The sequence below is a fragment of the Durio zibethinus genome, chromosome 3 (assembly GCF_047325235.1).
Source record: "Durio zibethinus cultivar Kanyao isolate XHJ-2024 chromosome 3, ASM4732523v1, whole genome shotgun sequence".
NCBI classification, from domain to species: domain Eukaryota; kingdom Viridiplantae; phylum Streptophyta; class Magnoliopsida; order Malvales; family Malvaceae; genus Durio; species Durio zibethinus.
Genome location: NC_143164.1, coordinates 30171628 through 30184261, shown reverse-complemented (window position 1 = coordinate 30184261; position 12634 = coordinate 30171628). Strand labels below are relative to the sequence as shown.

The 12634-nt window shown below is 28.4% G+C and overlaps 1 protein-coding gene across 1 annotated transcript; it reads left to right on the top strand.

Moving 5' to 3' along the window:
* The first annotated feature begins 3877 nt into the window (after positions 1-3877).
* On the top strand, positions 3878-12130 carry LOC111283749 (uncharacterized). The gene is made up of 3 exons (XM_022872353.2): positions 3878-4663; positions 5413-8114; positions 11499-12130. The coding sequence occupies exons 2-3, from the start codon at positions 5531-5533 to the stop codon at positions 11861-11863; spliced, it is 2949 nt and encodes a 982-aa protein (XP_022728088.2). The 5' UTR covers positions 3878-4663; positions 5413-5530; the 3' UTR covers positions 11864-12130.
* The last annotated feature ends 504 nt before the right edge of the window (positions 12131-12634 follow it).

Below are 12634 nucleotides of genomic sequence, written 5' to 3'. Positions count from 1 at the left end.
AAATCATGCACATAAATAAAATTTTAAATAAAATTAAAAAATAAACAAAAAATAATATACCTTACAAACTATTCGATTTATCCAAATTCTGATGGGTTAAGGATGCAATTGAGTTGGATCTAGGCTACGGGTCCAATTATACCTTTTTGTATTTTTCTTATTGTTAAAGCTACATCGTTTTGGTCAACTAATAAAAAACTTAATCCTAAACCTTAGCTATATAGGGCAAAAAACTAACTGTAAAAGCATTATTTTCATTAAATTTGATAATTTATATATTTATATCATATAAAATACTAATAATTTGTATATCCATGTCATGCTTTACACCAAAATTACCTGTCATAGTTTGTATTGAAATGAAAATATAAAATACATTTTTTTTTGTTAAATTTATTTATGATTTTTATTAAAATTTTAAACATATCATTTTTGTATATTTTATTCATATTATTTTCATATTGTATCATCGTATTATATTTTAGATTGCCAAATTTATTTTTCACTATTTGTATCATCTTTCTTTCTTGCTCATTGTTGCCCTCACTTTTTATTCTCTCTTATTTCGATTGCTACCTTTTTTGTCTTTTTCTTTCTTTTTTTATATTCTCATTGCCTTTAATATCCCATCATTCTATTGATAACTAAACTTGTGATTGTCAATAATTTCCATCCTTATTTTTTCTCTCTTTCTTTTTATTTTTTCTTCTTTCTTTTGTTGTTCCTTACTACTATCTTCTCTTTTTTTTTTTTTTTTTTTAATTTTAGATTTCATTTACATATGCTTTCTCTTTCAATTTATATTTTTTTTAATTTTATTTTTGCATTTTGGTTAAGTTGATTTATGGATTAATATTGGTTTGATTTTTGTTTTCTTTGTGTTCTTTTTTTTTTTTTTAATTTTTGGCTTACTTTTTTATTATATTTGAATTTGAATCATATTTTTATTTGGGTTATTTGATAATGAGTTTGAGATTTTTTAAAAATTTTTTAGCTTATTTTCTGTTAAATTTGAGTTTGATAGATATTTTTTATTTTGGTTATTTGATGCTAAGTTTGAGAATGCTAGAGAATTTAATTGAAATTTGAAAATTTTTATTTGTTTTCTTTATTTTAATGTTTGTTTCTATCATTGACACTGTATAGATGACAGAGCTCGGCTTTGGCACCACCAGCATGGCCACGGTTGCTTTCATCCTTCATTTTTTTATCTTTTCCAATATTTTGTTGCAAAATATCCTTGTTGTCTTTAATAATTACAATAATATCACGTTAGTCCAAAGCGTAAAAATGATAACTTTAAATATGTCTAAAGGGTAAAACAATAATTTTAAATAATGGAGAGGTGTCAAGCATTGGAAGATAGTTTTAATATTTAGTTATTGATTATTGATTATTGATTTTACTCATAATTTTGAGAAGATATATATATATATATATATATATATATGAGATAAAAGAAATGAACTTAATCATTATAAAATTACTAAGAGGAATTTATAAAGACTTGCATTATATTTGCCAACAACTTTGTAGTCTATTGATAAAGTGTTAGATTGTTAGTTTCAATAATTAGGGTTCAAATTTTTATAATTTTTAATACAAAAAAGACTTAAATCATATTTCAGAAAGCGAAAGTTATAACTGAATCAATCAAATCTTTTTTGGTATCAAATTCATTTAAATTAGGTCTCAAAAGAACTATATTTTTAAAATTAATATTATGAATAATCCCTAAATTATAATAAAATATTTAATATAGTACTTAAATTTTAAAAATCTTTAATATAATACTTAAACTATAAATTTTTTTACTAATTGATATTCATATTTAATGAGATCAACTTTAAATAATAACACTTGTATGATAAATAATTTTTTAAATATTATATCAACTAACATATTTATAATTCAAAAATTAAATTAAAATTTTTTTTGAAATTTAAATATCATATTAAACATCACATTATAATTTAAAAATCACATTATTCCTTCTCTTAATAAGTAAGTCACCTAACCAAGGTCATGTTTCTGTATATCTCTTTCCCAAATTAGAAAAGACAAGCTACAAAAGAATTTCGGCATCAAAATTGAAAAAGCAGTTGAAAAGATACAAAAGTATGTTGATACTTTTTAGGATACTAAGATAGAGTCCTCAGAACATTTTTTTTTGTAATTATTGCAAAAAAAAAAAAAATTACAATTCACGAGTCCAATAGAAGTAAGACAATGAATGCGTTAATTCTATAAATAAATAGTTAATGCAAAATGACGTCAATGAGTACAAGCGGAACATATAAACATCAAATAGAACATTTCAATCAAATTAAAAAGTAGGAATCAAGGGATGGGAAATTATAGCATGCATCAAATATTTCGATGGGAATGAATCATGAATGTTCGTTATATTTTAAGTATTCATATTCTAATTCATCTATTCAATTTTTTTTTATATTTAAATATGTATTCAATTAAATAAATACTATTCATTAAATATTTGAAACTATTAAAATATTTGATTGCTTAAGTTTTCTTTTTGCTAAAATATAAATAAACAAAATTTAAATTTATTCTTAATAAATAACAACTAAAAATTGTTTGCTAAGATTCTAATCTTTTCACAAATATAAAATTTTACATATTTTTCATATATAAATAAATAACAAATTTAAATATAAATTTAGATATTTGAAATTATTCGTCAAAAATTAAACAGATTCGAATATTAAATATCTAATAATTGCTATCCATATTTTATCCGATCTAATATGGATAATAAATCTCTTATTGAAATTCATATATTATCCATTTATAAATATCTAAATTAAATATAATTAAATAAAAAAATATAAATATTTAATTATTTATTATCCTTTACAATTCCTAAGTTTTGATAATTTATTAATTATAGAAGATAATACACCCTTTAGATAAGATATTTTAATACGTTGATCACGTGGTATATATACAACAATTGCTTTATCACTTGGTAATATAAAATTTTTTAAATTATTACAATATGAATATAAAACTTTGAAGTATTAGGTTTAATTTTTATTGCGTGTGTTTAATTGTTTAGTTATATTATAATTTATTAGTTGATTATTTAATAATTACAATTTGATTATGATATAATACTTAATTATTCAATTAATTATATAAATATAAGATTTAATTATAATTATAATTTTAAAGTTACACGAAATCAACTAATGTGAATATGACATCTGGCCGAGGCATTTTAGCTTGGAATGTTAGGTAGTAGCGGTTATCTGTTAATTTTTTGAGCGATTAAAGAATAACATTTATAAACGCTACTGGTAATTTTTAAAATTGAGTTATTTAAATAAAATAAATTTAAAAAGTGAATAAAAAATAATTTACCAAAAAAAAATATAAACAAAAACAGAGCAACCTCACTTCACATTTTAAAAAATTAAATTAAAAATTTTCATTATTTATAAACTTTTTTTTTTACAAAATCACTCATGAAAAAAAACGAGTGATTATTTAAGGGTAATAAAGAAAAATAAAAATTATTTTTCTTTAGCTTTTCAAATAAAACATTAATTTAAAATAATTAAAAATATGGAAATAAGATAATAGTAATAAAAGAAAAAAATGTAAAATAATAAATGCAATATAAATTATTATAAAACGGCAATTTAAAGTTGACTTGATTTCACTAATTTAAAAATTTTACCACATAACTTTAAATAACTTGAAATATGAATCATTTTTAAACTTTAAAATGATCCTAATTAAAAAAAAAAAAAAAAAACTAACTCATATTCGAAATAACCAATTCATTCACAATTGTCACATGCAAACACAACCACTATTCTTGTTATCTAGAAATATTTTTGTTTTCGAAGAAGTCGGCAGGATTTATATTTTTCCCATCTACTTTTATGTCATTCCCCTGTTCCCTTATTTGTTTATTGTCTTTATTATTAACATTTGTTACATCTTTTCAGATAATTCCAGTTAGCAGCGGACAAGAAAAAGGCTTTTATTTTCAATAATTTTGTTTTTATAATTTTTGTTATTTGAAGTTTTTGCTTGTGTCTTTGAGTGGCTTCCACCTGCACCACTTCCAAATCAAATCCTCAAAATCATTCACGCATCGATGCAACGGATGACGTTTTCATTTCCCCACTAAACCAATCTTCTTCACAATTCATTATAGTCTCTTTTTCACCTTCAAATATCATGGAATAACTTCTTTTATGTTCTTTCTTCTTTCTTTCTTTCTTTCACTGGTCATAGATTATCAGAATTTGCCGGTTGTCGGAGTTTAGAGATCATGAAACCCACCAACCCTCTCTTTCTTTCTAGTTTTCTTTTAGAAGCAGAAAATCTTTCTACCTTAATGGAACTTCAGCTTTTTTCTTCTCCTTCTTCTATTCTTCTTGATTGTTAGATAGTTTTAGTTCACTTTCAGTGATTGTCTGCCAAACAATAGCCCAAAAAAGGAAAAAAAAGGTACCCTTTTTTGGAGAAATTAATTATGCTTTAGATTGTCAAACTTAAAAGACCAGGTGTTATCTTGGGAAACAGGGTTCTTCTATTCTCGGGATGCTCAACTCTTTCTGAGTAGCCAAACGAAAGGAGGCACAAAAAAAAAAAAAATCACTCTTGGTCTATCCTGAATTTCCCATCGGTACGTTACTCCTGACTTCGATTTTTTACTTCCAAGTTGTTACCTTCAATCGTTTATTATGGATTTTTTTTTCCTTTGTTTTTAAATTTTAACAACTGTAAAAAGGATGAAAATCAGCTTCCGATTTCCAAATCTCTTCATTTTCAGTTGGAAAGATAGTAGCTGGGAATTTTTCGTCAATGATTTTTTTCTTTCTTTCTTTATTTTTCTTTTTAACCTTAATAAAGTTTTCTTTTTGTTAATAATTGGTGTATAATCCATTGTATAAGGAACCTAAAAGTTTGATTTGGGTCTCAAAAAATTGAGACGAACTTTAAAAAAGCTACTTTAAGTTGAATTGATTTCTGATTATTCCGAGAATTATTCATAATCACAACAACTAATCTGTGCTAGAGAGAGACAGAGTCAGTGATTTTCTGTTCAAGAATCCTACTTTTTTATTCATTTCTTTGCTTTGCTTGCTGAACAAATCAAACCTATTTTACCAAGAGAATGTAATGAGTAACTTCAAAGCCTAAGTCTCCATTTTTCTTTTCTTTTCTGCTACATTAATAATGATTAATAATAACAATGGTCATCCACAGCTAGAAACAAAATTGACGTTTCAACGTCACATCCCTTCTCTCTCTTGATCATCCAAAATCTACGTAATAGTTTGTTTATTTGAATTATTATTTGAGTAGTATTTGTTTCAATAAACTAATAATTCAGCCTTTTTGTGCATGTAATTGTATGTCTTTCTTTTTCAGCTGTTGTCAGGATGAGAATGGTTGCTATTGGATTTATTGGGAACGGATGTCAATAATTCAGCATCCAAATTCCGATTTCCTAGATACTAGAGATCCTCATTTGTATTAAATTACCATTATGCCTCTCAACAATTCCATAATGGCCAAACACGCATTTCTCTCCACCCAATTCCTGGCCCTTTTCTCAATCTTGTTTTCTACTCTTTTCCCGCCTTATGTGTCTCTTACCGTTGAAACCCAAGCTCTTATTGACTTCAAAAACAAGCTCAAAGACCCTTTGAATATTTTAGATTCCTGGAAAGAATCAGAGTCTCCATGTAAATTCTTTGGAGTTAGTTGTGATCTGGTTTCAGGCAAGGTCACGGGGATTTCACTTGCTAACAAATCCCTGTATGGCGAAATTTCCCCTTCAATTTCAGTGCTTGACGGTCTTACCACCTTTTATTTGCCTGAAAATCTCATTTCTGGGAGACTTCCTGCCCTCCTAAACCATTGTACCAACCTCAGGGTTTTGAACCTCTCCAGGAATGAAATGGTTGGAATCATACCGGACCTTTCTGGGCTTAAAAACTTGGGGTCTCTTGATTTGTCATTTAACTTCTTTTCAGGCAGGTTTCCAAGTTGGGTAGGAAACTTAACCGGGCTGGTTCGTCTTGGTTTGGCCGGCAACCATCACGAAGAGGGTGAAATTCCAGAAAGTATTGGGAATTTGAAGAACTTGAGTTGGCTATTTCTAGCTAATGCCAATCTGAGAGGACAGATTCCAGAGTCTATTTTTGAGCTGAAGGCCTTAGGGACATTGGATATTTCTCGGAACTTGATTTCTGGGGATTTCCCGCGGTCGATTTCCAAATTGCAAAATCTTACCAAGATTGAGCTGTTTTTCAACAAGTTGACTGGTGAGTTACCACTAGGGATAACAGATCTTTCTCTCTTGCAGCATATTGATATTTCCTCGAATCAGATGCATGGGACATTGCCAGAGGAGATTGGAAATCTTAAGAATTTGGAGGTCTTTCAATGCTACAATAACAACTTTTCTGGAGCGATCCCTGCAGGATTTGGAGATATGCGTTTTCTTATAGGGTTCTCAGTCTATAGAAACAATTTTTCTGGGGAATTTCCTGCAAATTTTGGCCGATTCTCACCATTGGACAGTATTGACATATCGGAGAATCAATTTTCAGGTGACTTTCCCAGGTTCTTGTGTGAAAGAAGAAAACTAAGGTTGTTACTGGCTCTTGAGAACCACTTTTCAGGAGAGTTTCCGGATTCGTATGTTGACTGCAAATCACTGGAGAGGTTTAGGATCAGTAAGAACCATCTTTCTGGGAATATTCCAGATGGACTTTGGGCACTTCCTCATGTGAAAATGATTGACTTTGGTGATAATGACTTTACTGGAGGGATATCCCCCAGCATTGGATTTTCCATCAACTTAAATCAATTGGATTTGCAGAACAATAGATTTTCAAGTAACCTTCCATCAGAACTTGGTAAGTTGACAAACTTAGAGAGGCTTCTTTTAAATGATAATAACTTTTCTGGCAATCTACCTGCTGAGATTGGTGCTCTGAAGCTGTTATCCTCCTTGCATCTTGAGCAAAACTCACTAGCTGGATTTATACCACTGGAACTAGGTGATTGTGTTAGATTGGTAGACTTGAATCTTGCTAATAATGATTTGAGTGGCAATATCCCATCAACAGTTTCACTCATGAGCTCTTTGAACTCTTTGAATCTTTCGGGAAACAAACTTACTGGTTCAATTCCAAAGAATCTAGAAAAGTTGAAGCTAAGTTCCATTGATTTGTCTGAGAACCAATTATCCGGAAATGTTCCTTCTGATCTTTTGACCATGGGTGGAGATAAAGCATTCCTTGGGAATAGGAGGCTCTGTATTGACCGAAATTCTAAAACCCGTATGAATGATACTGTGTTGAATGTGTGCAAGGAAGAGCAGGGTCAGAAAAGGGTGCTTGGAGGTAAATTGATTTTCTTCATCATCATTGCAGTTGCTTTGCTTCTTTTTCTAGCTGGGCTACTGCTTGTGAGTTGCAAGAACTTCAAGCTTAGTGAAGCTGACATGGGAAACAGTTTGGAAGGCGAGAAGGGAGTAGATCCAAAATGGAAACTTGCATCTTTTCACCACATGGATATTGATGCAGATGAAATATGTAATCTGGAGGAAGAGAATCTGATTGGAAGTGGCAGTACTGGGAAAGTTTATCGACTGGATTTGAAGAAAAAGGGTAGTGTGGTTGCCGTAAAGCAACTATGGAAAGGGGATGGTCTGAAGGTTTTGGCAGCAGAGATGGACATTTTGGGGAAAATCAGGCACAAAAATATACTGAAGCTCTATGCTTGTCTAATGAAAGGAGGATCCAGCTATTTGGTCTTTGAGTACATGGCAAATGGTAATGTGTTCCAAGCACTTCGCAGAGAGAAAAAAGGTGGGCAGCCAGAATTGGACTGGTACCAGAGATATAAAATTGCCTTAGGAGCTGCACAGGGAATTTCTTATCTGCATCATGATTGTTCCCCCTCTATCATTCATAGGGATATAAAATCAGGAAACATTTTACTTGATGAGGATTATGAGCCAAAAATTGCTGATTTTGGGTTCGCAAAGATTGCAGAAAAGTCTCTGAAGGGATCTGAGTACAGCTATTTTGCTGGCACCCACGGTTATATTGCTCCTGGTGAGTTTCAAAGTTTTTTCTTTTTAGCAATGTTTCAATTTTTACATAGATAAAAATCTCAGAGATAATGCCCATTGAAATAACTTACTTGCAGAAAACTCTATTTCCTTTTTTCTTTTAAATCTTTTTCCAACAATATAATTACTGCATAATTTCTATTTTTGCCACGAGGAAAACTACAACTTGAATCTAGTCTTTAACTAAACCACGGCCCACCCTTTACTACTTGAGCTAAGCCCAAGTGGCATGGTTGCTTAATTTCTGAGAACTCTTTCAATAATACATGCATGGGGCTTTTAGTTAAAGAAACTTCCAAACATAATTTTTCAGTGTTGACTTTTAACCTTTGCAAGTTTCACTTTGCATCAACCATTATCAGTCTCTTCTATATGGATTTGATTGGTGAAGATGGATTGATACCAAGTCATTTGTGATATTGTTGATTGGGGTTATCTAAGTTGTAGTTGCATCGAATCAGATTGTATATTTCAATGTATTTTCATTTTTTTCTGCATCACTCTTTATAGATACATAATTTGTCCAGACATATATTAGTCAATCATGATGCTTTAAAAATCGGGATCCAGTTCTTGTCCAAGATTTTCTTAGGATTTATGAATATTTCAAGGTTTTTGAATAAGTTAATTTTTAAGTTGATCAAGAAAAATAGCAAAAATCAAAGAAAAAAGCCAAAACTCAACCTTAAAGTCAACTTAGTTAAACTTGTTGGAAATTGGTTGATTTTGGTTGAAACAGCATCAAATTTAGGGCACTTTGGAAGAATCAAACAAAGGTTTCTAAAAACTCTAAAGCAAATTTTGAGTTGTGAGCAAAAAAAAGCCAAATAACCAAAATACCCCCGATGAAGTCTTAAGTTAAAGTTGGTCAAGATCAATCAAGATTACTTGGAATTGAACAAGTTTTGTCAAAGCATAATGATTAGAAAGAAAATCTGTCGAAAAAATAGAATTTTGAGTGGAAATGACCAAAATGCCCATTGGTCAAATTCGGTCAAACTCATATCCATCTTTGGAATTTGTGATTGACTAGGAATATTGAGGCTTACTGATGATAAAATTATGATTTGGTCTTTTAAAAATCTAGTTAGACCTCAAAAAGGGTGAAATTACAAAATGTCTTTTAGGGGCATTTTTGTAATTTATTTTTTTTAGTTAGTTTTTGTAAAAAACTCTAATTCATATTTAAATATTATTTTATGAATTTTGATGTATTAAAAATCTTGATTGTACCTAAAAAGTGAAATTATCAAAATACTTTTTAAGGATATTTTTTAAATTTGGCTTTTTGGGTTAGTTTTTCACGAAAAGCTCTATATCATAATTAAACATATTTTTTATGAATTACAGTATAATAAAATTATAAAATCATTAGTGAAGCATAGGGTTTAAGGAAATTTATGAAAAAAGACTTTAATCACAAACAAGAGTAAATTTGTCTTTTTTTATAAAATCAATTGCATCAAGTGCCAAGATGTGTGCTATATTTTTTGCAAAGCAATTGGTAAAAAAGAGCTAAGATCCTATGGTCTATATTCCATTACTTGGTTTCCAAGTTTTTATGAAAAAGACAAAATGAGAACAATCCTTAGATGCAACTTGATCCAACGATTAAAAGGGGTGCTTTGGTTTCTTAAATAGATAAATATAGGGTTGGTTTCTAGTCTCCTTTTTTCCAACAACAAAAAATCCACCATTAAAAACATTCTTGAAAAAAATCTTTCTTGTAAAGACAATTTTCTTAGGTAGTTTTCTTACTTTTTATGCATTTTTCATCTTTATCCATATAGCTCTTTTCATTTCTTTGATGGTTTGTTGTTGGCTGCCATTATGTGCTTTATGCAAACTTATGATTATGTGTTTTTTTACTTTGTGATTTGTTTGTTATATGTTTTCTGATTTTAAAAAATGACTTTTTTCAACAAGTTATTTTTGTAATTTGCTATGTATTTGATAAATATTCTTGTAAATGAAAATGGTTTTTTTTTCAATATGCTTTCTAAGTATTTGATGAAAATTAAAAAAAAAAAAAAAGTATTGTAGGAATTTTCTAAGTGTTTGATGAAATAAATATGTGGCCTTTTACCATGTTTTTCAATTGTTTGTGAAATTGTCTTTATCACGTAATTATATGGTAAACTAATTGCACTCATCACTTGCGTGTAGTTTAATTTCATAATTAAATGATCATAAGCATTTGTATGAGAAAAAGTAAGAATTATGCTAATTAAACTTACTTCAAAAGTCTAACTAAATATTGGAGATTTATGAAAAAGTTTTAATTATCATTGATGCTTTTTTTTTTTTCAAATTCTAAACCTACCTAAAATCCTAGTCAAACCCTAAACACTAAATCAAACCTTAAACCTTAAACCTTAAACTAAAAACCTAATCGAAATCTTAAAAGCTAACCTTAGGCCCATTCTCATGCATTTACATTTCATAAATTGTTACATGCATTAGTATTCTTAAATTGTTATTGCATTCATGCATTTATATTTGTCATTCACCCTTTAATTGTCATGCACATATTATGTCTTGTTAAATATAGGGGATTATCAATAATTATCATTTATGAAAAATATTATCTTGATTTTATGGGACATTATGAAAATTTCCAAAATAAGGAGATATTTTTAGAATTTCACCTAAATATTGGGGAATGAAGGAAATGTTTCAATACTAACGATTTTTCATTTTGATCCAAAATAATTAGATTTGTTATAAAAAAATTCAAAAATAAAATGGTTTATTTTCAAAATTAAAATAATTTGATTTCAAGAAAAATGATATTGGCAGGAACAAATGAAATTCAAATAATTAATTTTCAAATATTAAAGTTAGGATCATTTTATTAAAGCTCAAGAATCATATGCAATCAATTGATATCAATTTTAACAAGTGTTGTAAGGGTTGCTAATTTTTTTCACACGTAATTGATTACCAAACTTATCACATTTTTTGTAAACTAAACTATCTTTTTGATTAATTTTAAATTTATTTTATTATTTTATTAAAAAGATAAATTTTGTATATATTTCAAAAGCTTAAAGCTAAAGGCGTGGCTCATTCGCATGGTAATATATTTTTAGACTTAGCAAGGCATATCAATGTTTTGATAATCCTCTAGACAGATTCATGTTTAACCTGAAAGTTTCCCTTATTTCGCCATTATGATGGTGACAAAGCTGGTAAAAAAAAAACGTTTCGAATTGTAAGAAACTCATTACATGGTTTGGCATAAATATATAAAGATATATATATATATATATATATGTAATGGTCAACTTTTGCTTTTTTAAGGAATATTTGTCTTATATATATTTTATTTGAGTTGGGTTTGTTCCTCTTAAATTTTCTTGGGCAGAGCTGGCATATACTGTAAAAGTCACTAAGAAGAGTGATGTGTATAGTTTTGGGGTGGTGCTACTAGAATTGGTCACTGGTAGAGGATCTATCGAAGAGGAGTATGGAGAAGGGAAAGATATTGTTTATTGGGTTTTAACTCATCTCAATGACCGCCAAAATGTCCTCAAGGTTCTTGACAAGGAAGTAGCCTTTGAAACTGTCCGAGACAACATGATTAAGGTCTTGAAGGTTGGCATCCTCTGCACAGCTAAACTTCCGAATTTGCGGCCTACGATGAGAGAAGTGGTCAAGATGCTTGTGGATGCTGAACCTTGCAGTTCCATGTCTCCAGATAACCAATCTCATGACAAAATTGGCAACTAGTTAGTTTCTCTGTTTGTACAACATATCTATCAAGGGTTCAAACTCTCTGATGGCCAAAATTTGATAAATATATAAAACTCTTGTTTTTAGAATTAATGAGGCTGTAGGTGTTCAAGCAGTTAAAGCTTTGCCACCGTAGATGGGGTTTCAAGAAATCATTTTGTTGGAATCTGACTGAAAGGTTATAATGCTTTTGTGCCTAAAATCATTCATATTTTTGGATTTTGATTCATGACTATATATATATACATGCGCTTGTTTAAATTTCTTTCTCATGTTCATGTACCAAAGAAACAGATGAAAATGAGAAATTGAATTTAAAGGATTTAATTACACATTTTAATACGTGAATTTTGAATATATATATATATATATATATATATATATAAATTGGATTTTAAAAGATTAAAATATATAATTTGCAATTTAAAATTTAAAATTATATATTATTTTAATTCAAAATTTAATATTATTAATTTAACTCATTTACATAATATCTAATTAGTATAATTTTATTAATTTTATATTATTTGTTAAATAAAAATGTTAAATATTTTTTAAAAATTTTATGTGAAAATATTGCGGATATCAAATGACATAATAATGGATTGGTCTTAGGTAATTTTTATATTTTAGGTAAAAATATATTTTTTATTTATATTAAAAAAATTAATTATATGTGTGATGAATATATAATTTGATAATATTTATTAAAAATTATATTTGTTAAATTAATATAATTAATGAGATTAGAGTTTAGATTATTATAAA